We start from the raw sequence: 11,250 nt of genomic DNA, 5'->3' as shown, positions 1-11,250 counted from the left end.
GTCGGCCATGGCGCTAAATAACGTTTGTGTTCTTTGTTCTCCACGGACCACGTGTCACTCATGCACGGATCATTTCGCATAATCATTTATCAATCTTAATTTCATTCTGTAACGTTTGTTCTTAGTATATTGTTTTGCTTATTAATTAATTTTCTATTCTCATAATCAGTTAAATTTTATTAAAGTAGTTTCTTCATTTATTTTACATATTACCTAGTTTATTGCCTAGTACCTTATGCTTATTGCTATTTAATAATAATTGTAATTAGATTACTTCATTTTAATGCTTTCTTTTAATTATAAATGTAAACTCCGTCTGATTGTAACTTACGCATCGGCCATCTTGTGCAATGCTTTTTGCTGGCTTGACCGCGTGGTTGCAATCAGAGGAGAAGAAGCGGAATAACTTTTATAACACGATGGATGTAAATTCCAGGGTCCGAGGTTGCACCTACAACCTGTCCTTGCTGCATGTATGCAGGCCTGTCTTACTTCCTGTACGTAGTCTCCGTGGTTGTACCTCCTATCGGCACCTACACGACTGCAAGGCCGACGCGTGTCTCCGTCTGCTTCATCTGGGGCCTGCAGCCATCGGCCACAAGCCAGGGCAGTACTCGCCCACTACAGATATTGGGTGGCAAATTATTTGACGGGCCCTTTTAACCACGGCCTTGTACTTCCACTACTGATAATAAATTCCTTGTGCTGACCAGTGGGTTTAATTTTCTCTTCTATTACCACGAAACCCACAACGTCACAATTTAACAAAAAAACAACCGACTTCAAAAACATTATTCCAAAACAATAGATATAATATGCACTAAAAAGTATAAAAATAATTGCGAATTTTTATACAATCTAATTAAACTAATTCTAGTTACGATTACTTGGATTTTTTTTTAACCAGATTTTTGGAATCGGTCTCCTCACGCCGCGACCCGCTCTCGCCGCTCGCCTCCTCACTACTCAAACACATCTTACCTATAATCTTATATATAATGTTTGTAGTTACAGACTCCAAAAATTACAATAACCGTAACTAGAATTAGATTAATTAATCAGATTGTATAAAAATACGCAATTATTTTTATACTTTTAAGTGCATATTATATTTATTGTTTTGGAATAGTGTATTTGAAGTCGGTTGTTTTTTTGTTAATTTTTTTTTTATTTATGATTTTTTCTGAATTTGAAGTACACTAACTAACAATTTGTCTAAATGTGACAATGAACGTAAGTTTGACCTGTACTTTCCCCGGGGCGTAAAAATAATAGAGGAGTCCCAGGCCCAAGGGTGTCGTAAGAGGCGACTAAGGGCTTTTTAGAAGTGGGAGAGTCACGCTGCCGTCTTATGACGTCAGCACAATCGGGCCAGAATCGCCCGGGTTAATTACCACACTCGCACAGAATACCGGCGTGAAGTAGCGGCCAAGTGCCGCTACGTTTCGCATAGGTTAGTGTCGAGGACCGGATGGCCGAGGCCATATCCCCCCCCCCTACTTCTTAATATGACAGCGGTGCTCAAAGAGATTTTACCCCAGGAGGGTACCGGCTCTACCAGAGTCGGATAATCCCTTCCCGAGAATTCTCGCTCGGGCTGCCCGTCGTATTCTGGGAAGGGCACAGAACCGCGCATGACCGAGGACAAACGAGGCAGTAACACCACGGTACCCCACTCCACGCTCAACGTGGACTTTTGCAATATCAGGGGATTTCACTCCAATTTAAACGCCGTCCACCACCACCTCGAGACGGCGCAGCCGGCCTTGTGTTTCCTTACGGAGACGCAGATATCTCGACCTAGCGATACGTCATATTGTATTGTCTGTAGTACCGATCGGTGGCAGATCATAGCCCTGGTTCGATACGTCAGTTAAAGCAGCATCTGACGGCAAAAAACAAGCGTATCGAACTCGGGTTGCGGCGCTGGGCTCAAAGTATCCGAACTGCAAAGTTCTAAAGAGGAAATATAACCGTGGCTCCGATTTTTTAAGCGGCAAATCGCCCGTGCGAAGTCAAAGCACGTCGTCAAAATCGGCGAGCAGTTTTCCAATTACCCGACTGGAACACGTAAGTTCTGGTCGTTGTTGAAAGCTGCTCTTGGTAACTTCAACCAGCCGTCCATGCCACCGTTGCACATGAGGAATGACACCCTGACCCATACGGCAAAAGAGAAAGCCGAGCTCCTGTGTGCTCTTTTCGCCTTGAACTTGACTCTTGAAGACAACGGAAAAACACCGCCGACCATCCCGCGGTGTCAGAGCTCTATGCTTGAAGTACAGTTCAGACAGAAAACTGTTAGGCGAGCTCTGTTTTCGTTGGACTCAAGTTTGCGCGTTTACCACTAATAAAACCCCATTTGCTGTATCGCCGCTCTTCGACAACACTTCCCTTAAAGCTAGGCGAGGTTAGGTATCGGAATAATGGGTCTCGAAATCTCGAGCGATTGCCAATTCCGTGGCCATCTGGAGGACAAACCCAAATTGGCCTCAAAGAAGCTGGACGTCATCAATAGAGCACGGTAATACTTCAAGCCGGCCAACATTCTAGCCCTCTACAAAGCGCAGGTCCAGCCACACATGGAGTATTGCTGTCATCTCTGGTCTGGCCCACCCCAGTATCAGTTTGACCCATTTGACCGCGTAGAACGTAGAGCAGCTCGAATTGTTGGGGACCCAGTGCGCTGTTTACCCTGATTCCTGCCGCCGAATTCCACCTTCGCACCACACGCCACAAGTTTGGATATCATTCCCACCATCTGCGGCGGATGTGTGGATGTGTGGCAGTCCTCCACAGTGCGGTTTTCAATGAGCTTTCTTTCACGTACTACAAAGCTGTGGAATGAACTACCTTATGCGGTGTTTCCGCGACGATACGACATGAGTACTTTCAAAAAAAGCGCTCCGGTTAAAAACAGAGAGAAGCGACCATTCGCCCTCTCCACATTACCCACACCGCCCGGCGTTTTACTAGTAGCGTTAGCATGCGACGGCGGGGGTTACAAAAAACTACCCGTACCAGCCTTTAAAGTATGTTTATTAGGAAACAAATATATAAGAGCAAGGGCCGTAGGTGTCATGGTTGGTTGATCTAGCTCACCGGCGTAGTCCGGTACTCCCCTGACGGTGCAGGCCCCTCAGCTGGAGGCAAGGACTCGGCTTGTCGCACGTATATCGTATAGTCAGTGTCCGTGCGATAAACCAATGGATTCTGTTGGAATCTTTTTGTCCAAAGTCCAAAAATGTAAACCTCTGACTAATGTCCACAGTTAAGGCCACATTCTTTTGTCTCCGCTGAATGTGAACAAAGTGTGATTAAGCGAGCAAAACAAAATGTATTGAATTTTTCCTAAGAAATGTAAAAAAATATCAAGAAGTATAATATTAAATTAAGTATAAAATTAAGGGAAGCTCATATTGAGCTAATCTCAATTTCGAATAAACACAGTTCTGCTACTTTTGCTATCAGAAGAATTAAGAATGTTATTGATACTAACACAGCGAGATTGATTTATTTCAGTTATTTTCATAGCATTATGTCATATAGAATTTTGCTATGGGGGAAAGCAGATAATATCGAAACAATATTTGTTTTGCAAGAAAGGCGATTAGGACCGTCTATAATCTGCATTCTAAAAAATCCCTTAGAAATCACTTTAAGCACATAGGAATTCTAACAATAGCTTCCCGCTTCAATTATGTTACTATATGTATAGTTTATAATAGAAAGAATGAATACATTCAAAATACATACCACCAATACAAGAAATAAAATATAAAATCGCTATTCCGAAAATGAGACCCAGTAAAATACAAAATTCGTTTGTTTTTCTCTGTGTGCAGTTCTTTAATAAAATGCTAAATAATATCACATGTCTTCATCATTCACAATCTTCACGTTCTAAATTCAAAAAAATTCTAAAGCAGCCATATTCAAAAAGCCTTCCATACGAATAAATTGAGGATAAAGAAGTATGGAAAATAGATGCTCCTGGTCAACCTCATAATTCTTTATACATGATGAAACTTTATGGGTACTTATACTATGCTTTGAACCAGACATTTCTTAGGTCATCTCAAATGACTATTGAAGTCAGAAATAAATTAGCTTTATATTTTAATACAATATTTAAAGCGCTAAGTTTCCCCAAAAACTATGCATCCCGCAACCCTTATCAGTTGTGTGTGTGTGTTTTTCTGAACTCTCTTTGACCTAAAACAGATGAAAAACGTAGATGTGACATAATATAAGATAATAGTTAAATGCCTAGGTAGTATTCATTGCAGCTGTGAGGCAATTTATGTTCTCATTTTGCCATGAAGATGATATTGAAATTAATTATACATTTGTGTTTGCTTTAGTTATGTAAGTATCCAATAAAGATAGGTAATTCTAATCCAATTAATGAAACTATCTAATGCATACATTTAGGTTAAAAACATCGTCCTGTCGGCGAAATACTCTTTGAATCACAATATTTACTGCTCTATGATTGGAGAATGTGAGAAAGGCATTAACTACACTAACAATCACAATCACGCAATATTCCCCAAAAGAGGCCGACTAGATAAAAGCGTATTCACACTAAACCATTTTTAATTGAAGATATTTTTATTGTGTTGGGAATTAAATGAATTCACATTTTTGATATGTCCTAAGCACTCCAATGTAGGTTTATTTGAAATTTTCTTCAGCTGACATTGAAAGTAATTCCAAATTTGTTTTTGTAGATTATGGGTACCATTAAGGCACCTTTTACTGCCGTGAAGCAGAAAATGTGTAGAAGCATTGTGTTTCGGTCTGACGGGCGCTATAGCTGGTATAATTACCAGGCAAATGAGACTTAACATCTTATGTCTCAAGATGACGAGCGCAATTGTAGTTCCCCACAGCGTTTTTGGGTTTTTCTAAACCCTTGATCGGCCCTGCATTGTACATGACGACAAACCACGTGCGACTGAAATCAGTACTAACTAAATGCGATTACACCTTCCTAAATGCGTATCTAATTAGGCTTCTAAATGATTTAGTCAGTCAGATTTAGTGAGTCAGAAACCACACTTGGTTCTGAATTTAGGATGCTACCTTACTGAATGCGACTATACTTTTCTAAGTTCAGTAATGACTGACGATTAAATTCAGTCATGTGTATTAAGCCTTAATGCTAACCACAGTGGATCATTATTCGTTAGAGTTAGTGTTCTGTGGTATTCAGTAATTTCAGTATTGTTATGTGACCAGTAGGTATATACCTATCTAATATCTATACATTCATATTTCATAGCAATGTTTTGATATCTTATTAAAGTAATAGTTAAAAGAATTATTGAGAATATACCTATTATTATTTTATGTCGCTTTTATACCAATAAACATGTTATATAGCCCGTGTTGGATATGTTTAGATATGAACTCTAAAATGTACCGCATAAATGACACAAACCTACTTGAAGTGTACGACAAAATTACTTGTAAACTTGTAAGTATCTAGGATAAAGTTGTTTAGGAAATTCTGATGAGGGAAGAGGGGGCAATGAGGTGGTATCTCGGAATCTGCTTTATTTTATTTTATTTATTCAATGAACAAAATTATCTTAATATATATAATAATAAAGACACTCGCAAAACCTCTAAGGTTTATGTGCGAGCGGTAAGTTCGCATTACAATAATTGTTTTAATTACTTAAGACTTAATATACCATATAGTAGTATTATTAATAATAAACATCATAGGTATTCCTGGTTATTAACTTCTAGATAGTATTTTTTTAACTTTACTTTGAAATTTTTCTTTTGCAGATATATATCTATTAGATCATTAGGTAATGTATTTAATATCCAAGGTAATACATAGTTACAGGTTCTTTTACCATATACATTGTTATATTTAGGTAGACAAAACTTATTTAGGTAGGCTAGTTTCCTCATATTTTGTTTTCTTTCATATTTCTTAACAGTACAATATGTATTATTATATTCTACAACTAAAATAGCGAATCTTATTTTTAGAGTGTATTGACATGACATTACAATAGGAAAATAGTTCTTGGTAGTTATTAGTAAATTTATATTTAACATGGTTAGGCACAATGGTTTTAAGTAATCTTATTTGTAAGTTATGAATTTTTTTTAAATATGTTTTATACATTCTGCCATAACAGCACAACCTGTATCCAACAACAGAGTCAGCCAGGGCAAGATATAGTAGTCTCAAGATTTTGTAGTTCATTTTTTATTTAAGTATTGATAATCTAGAAAGTATTGACCTTAGTTTATTACATACAAATTCTATATGAGGACCCCACGTAAAGTTATTGTCTATAATTATCCCAAGGTACATATGTTCTTTCACAACATCCAGTGGTGTACAGTTTGTGCTGTTATGACTTGTACTATTGAGTTGACAGTCGTGACAGTGGGCTAATATCAAAGGTTTATATGAAGATTTGTTATGAGGGGATTCTATGCACATTAACTTGGTTTTTTGCGCATTAATGGCTAAACCAACATCGTGAGACCATTGACACATAGAGTCAAAGTTTTCTTGAAGTTTTCTTTCTGCTATTTTAATATCAGTGTCAGCCACAACTATACACGTGTCATCAGCAAACTGGCATACGGAACCGTGTTTGAATAACCTGCACATATTGTTTACACATATAAGGTATTCATTCATTGCGATTATCGAGCCCTGAGCAGTTCCTCAATCAGTTACAATATTGTTACAGTAGTCGGTTCCAATCTTAACTCTTGTATTTCTATGTGTGTGGTAACTTTTTAATAACTCTAGCAAGGGGCCTCGAATACCAGTCTGCTCAAATCTTTTATATCTGAAGTCAATGAAAATAACGAGCACATGAAGTTTATTATTCAAATGGTCATTAATTTCATTTGCAAATTGACACAATAAATGAGAGGTACTCTTTCCTTTTTGAAATCCGAACTGTTTTTGATGTATGATATTGTTTTGTTTTAAAAAAGTGCTTATTTCATCGGCAATATACCTCTCAATTATTTTGTCGATGCAAGATAATATTGTGATAGGATGGTAGTTATTACAATTGCCGTGGTCACCTTTTTTATAAATCGGTCTAACAATACCTATTTTTAAATCATCCGGGTACTTGGAGGTTGCAATAAGACCTTAAGACCGTTGATTACGCAGAGTTTATCATATTGACAAAAGTGTTCTGTGTATTGACTTAAGACTTTGATCAGCATGGTTGAGTTCCGACTGGCTGGTAAACATACTTACAATTTCATGGGGAGTGAGACAGACCTGGCATGGTTGAGTTATGGATCCACAGCATAACAACCAACCTGTAATGTCAAAATGAGCGAGCTTGTTGTTTTGATAAAGAAGGTCATGAAATTGTTTAAGGCAGGTAGATTAAAACGCTCATAACACTAATGATTAGAGTGCCAACCAGAATAGAAGTTGAGCAACAAAGTTGAACAACATTATCTATTTCTAAGACTAGGGTTTGTGTCTTATTGTGGTGGGTATGTGATTATTTCAATTTATATAAGTGATGTTGACATGAACAGTTAATTATCAGTGTCAATTTATGTTTCTGATGCTTAGTTATATATAATTTATGTTTTAAATTTGTATGTCTCAAAGAATTAATTAATCTGTTAGGTCTGGGTAATGTGGACTCATGAACTATTTTATATAATTACCCCCTTATTCATAATGGTCCGCTAACTTAAAATAGCCGCTAAGGAGTGTTTTTTCTCATTCTGACTTAGGTCAATAGAATAAGAGACAGAGTGAGAATTAGCAATGTTTTAAGTTAGCAGACTATTATGAATAAGGGGGTTAATGTCTATTCACTACTGTACACCTATTTTGTGAGAAAACACTGTGTGTTTGACATTTGAATATCTTGACAGGTGTGTGTAGAGCTCTTACCCTGTTTTTCTTCATTATTAGAGTATCAAATAAACATACATATGAAATCGTAAAACCAATATCATATTGGTACTGTAGCAAGGTATCATTTTTGTGTTTCAAATTATATACATTTGGTGTTTTATAAAGTAGGCAACATTCTCGGGATTCCTTTTTTTTTACAAGACTGTATTGGTTGAGGTTTCACATACCAATACCATCATATTATGAGTTCTATGTGTATATGTTTGTTTAAACTTTATCTCAGAGAACTGCTATAATTTTGTTTTCATTTTTGTTTCCAGGATATATGTGATATGTCTGTCTACATGTGCTACATGTGTAAATCTATGTTACATAAATGCTATAAACTAATGATACAAGCCAGCAAAGCACAAGAAATAATGAAAGAGTACTTGGATACTAAGGTAATAATGATTGAATCATTCCAAACACCATATTACAGCCTGTTATTGTTAACAATATTTTTATCTAGCAACCTGTACCGGCATTGCGTGAACAGTAGAACATTGTCACATCAGCCTTTTGCATATGGATAAGATTTAAATTTTAAATGAAATACAATATGTGTATGTTTACTCTTCTATTAAATAAATAATTAGGTGTACTTTAAAATAATCATTTAACCCAATACTTATGTGAATTTTAACCAAAAAAAATAACAAAACAATTTTAGCATTGACAAAAGTGATTTTTTCATTGTTGATGTTTATGGATAACCAAACTTTGTTATCACTTGTGGCCAGGTGGCCACTCCCGGCCAATTATACATTTTAATTGTTATTAAATATTACAGGTACTGCCCACATCACTACATCAAGAATTTTATAATCTGTCTGTAAATCACAATAATAAAGTTGTGAACATGAATGAATTACAAGAGGAACTGTTTATAAAACAGGAGATTAAGGAGGAGCTAGTGGAGATAGAATTGGAGTTAGAAGGTAATGTCATGACTCAGAAATATATATGTAATAAACTGTGAACAAAGCTGGATTTTGACCCCTCTCCCACAACCCTGTGTGCACCCCTTATCGCCGTATGTGCACAAGCAAAGCCTTATTGAAATTTATTTTAATGCCAATATATTATTTTGTTCTTATATTTCGTAATTATTAACATTTAATATTATTTTTTAAATTTCACAGAAGAAACACCTGTGAAACCTGATCAAGACTTCAACACTAGTGACAAGAATGACATTATAGATGAAAAACACACTAAAGAAAAGGTTTACTCCTGTAACGTTTGCGGTGAAACATTTGGTAGATCATCAGATTTTGAAATACATTATAGAATACACAAAGGAGGGAAGCCTTATTCATGTAATACTTGTGAAAAAAGCTTTAATCGAAAGGATAGTTTACAGAATCATTTATTAACACATTCAGATGAGAGACCTTTTTCATGTAATATTTGTGGTAAAAGTTTCAATCTAAGTAGTAGTTTAAAGGCGCACAGTATCATACATACAGGAAAAAAACCGTATTCATGTGACCTTTGCAGTAAAAGCTTCAATAACAGTGGTAGTTTGACGAAACATAGTAAGATGCATGCCGGAATTAAACCATATTCTTGTAATATTTGTGGTAAATGCTTTGACCGTAATAGTTCTTTGAAAGTACACACTACAATACATACAGGAGAGAGACCTTATTCTTGCAATGTTTGTGGAAAAAGCTTTAGTCACAATTCCAACTTAAAGAGACATAATTTGACACATACAGGACAGAGAGAGTTTGCTTGTAATGTGTGTGGTAAAGGCTTCAATTCGAGTAGTAATTTGAAGAAACACAGCTTAACACATACGGGAGAAAAACCGTATTCCTGTAGCATTTGTGGAAAAAGTTTCAATCAAAATGCTGCTTTGAAGACGCATAGTACAACACATTTACTAGAAAAACAACATGCTTGTATTGTTTGTGGTAAAGCTTTCAACACTGAAATAAATTTGAAAAAACACAACATGGTGCATTTAGAAGAAAAACCCTGAAAGAATTTGTGGTAAAAGATTCAAGCTAAAATATTAATTGAAGAATCATAATAGAAAACACACAAAAACCGAATCGGTGGTGCAATAATGAGAACCATTGACTACAATACGTACAGTATACTGTGGTATTACAATATTACACCAAAAATATTTCACCAAAAGATGGTTTATGGTGGTGTAGCAAATTAATGAAAAATATTTATTTATACCGTGGTATTACAATATTGAACAAATTGAATTAAACTTAAAAGTAAGGTGTCGATCACAGTGACTTTCACGATTGTACATATATGATATTATATTAGTATAGTTTTAAGTTGTATTGAGAACATATATAAATAAATTTGTTTTTGTTTAAATTTTTGTGGTGTCTGTATTATTTTAATGATGAATGAACAGTATCACATAACAACTAATTCAATTAAATTTTTTGTCTTAGGACAGAAGTGTCTGCATCGTGTATGGTTGCAACATATGCAGCTCTTATGGTAACTACTTTGGTAAGCGGAAGTGACTGGTCGTGTGTTCCGTTTATAGACAGCTAACTAAGAGGTTCTGGAAATGACAAAGCCATAACATGTCGCATCACAAGTGACTTATTCACAACTAGCGAGTTTAATATCAAGTAGAATATCAAGAACTTTTTAACCAAAAATTTATATTTCATTGATAAGATTTATCAACTACTCTGCTGATTCTTCATTATTTGGGTCATACTCATTTTTCACAAAGAGGTTATTAATTTAGTGCTATTGGCGTCATTTTACTGCACAAGTTCCTCAATATCCGGAGTGTTGTAAGTGTATGTATACAGGAAGTAATAAAATTCTTTTTCTCAAACATGCATGGAAAGATCGGCATTGAATTTGAAAAAAGAACACGTGAAGTATCGAATTTTCGGACAAAAATAAAAAAACCTAACACATAGATGGGCTGCGGCTATTGAAAGCAAGGGGGAAGGCCTGGCAGTTAGCCTGGATATAGCGAAGGCCTTAGATCGTTTATGGCACAAGGCGGTCCTCTCAAAACTTCCAAAATTTCCGGGTCTCGAAATCTCGAGCGATTGCCAATTTCGTGGCCATCTGTAGGGCAAAGCCAAATTGGCTTCAAAGAAACTGGGCTTCATTAATAGAGCACGGCAATACTTCAAGCCGGCCCACATTCTAGCGCTGTACAAAGCGCAGGTCCGGCCACACATGGAGTATTGCTGTCATCTCTGGTCTGGCGCACCCCAGTATCAGCTCGATCCATTTGACCGCGTGCAACGCAGAGCAGCTCGAATTGTCGGGGACCCAGTGCTCTGTGAATGGCTGGATCACTTGGCGTTGCGTAGAGACGTCGC

The 11,250-nt window shown here is 36.5% G+C and overlaps 1 protein-coding gene across 5 annotated transcripts; it reads left to right on the top strand.

Moving 5' to 3' along the window:
* The first annotated feature begins 5,173 nt into the window (after positions 1 to 5,173).
* Positions 5,174 to 10,271, top strand: LOC126973247 (zinc finger protein 239-like). Of its 5 annotated transcripts, none has more exons than XM_050820453.1 (4): positions 5,174 to 5,244; positions 8,200 to 8,322; positions 8,712 to 8,859; positions 9,064 to 10,271. In XM_050820453.1, exons 2-4 carry the CDS (start codon positions 8,212 to 8,214, stop codon positions 9,906 to 9,908), a joined length of 1,104 nt encoding a protein of 367 aa, XP_050676410.1. In that variant the 5' UTR covers positions 5,174 to 5,244; positions 8,200 to 8,211; the 3' UTR covers positions 9,909 to 10,271. The 5 variants fall into 5 exon arrangements, with proteins under 5 accessions (XP_050676410.1, XP_050676407.1, XP_050676406.1 ...); XM_050820450.1 differs by lacking the exon at positions 5,174 to 5,244 and adding an exon at positions 5,251 to 5,479; XM_050820449.1 differs by lacking the exon at positions 5,174 to 5,244 and adding an exon at positions 5,504 to 5,650.
* Positions 10,272 to 11,250: the final 979 nt, after the last annotated feature.

The sequence above is a fragment of the Leptidea sinapis genome, chromosome 29 (genome assembly GCF_905404315.1).
Source record: "Leptidea sinapis chromosome 29, ilLepSina1.1, whole genome shotgun sequence".
Classification (NCBI taxonomy): domain Eukaryota; kingdom Metazoa; phylum Arthropoda; class Insecta; order Lepidoptera; family Pieridae; genus Leptidea; species Leptidea sinapis.
Note: the sequence above shows the minus strand (reverse complement) of the source record. Positions and strands in the feature narration are given on the sequence as shown.

Coding starts and splice junctions, on each gene's coding strand:
- LOC126973247 (XM_050820449.1), top strand. CDS start 5,516: ATGAGGGAAGAGGGGGCAATGAGGTGGTATCTCGGAATCTGCTTTATT. Junction 5,651..8,199: donor CTAAGGTTTATGTGCGAGCG/GTAAGTTCGCAT, acceptor TTTTGTTTCCAG/GATATATGTGATATGTCTGT. Junction 8,860..9,063: donor GATAGAATTGGAGTTAGAAG/GTAATGTCATGA, acceptor TAAATTTCACAG/AAGAAACACCTGTGAAACCT.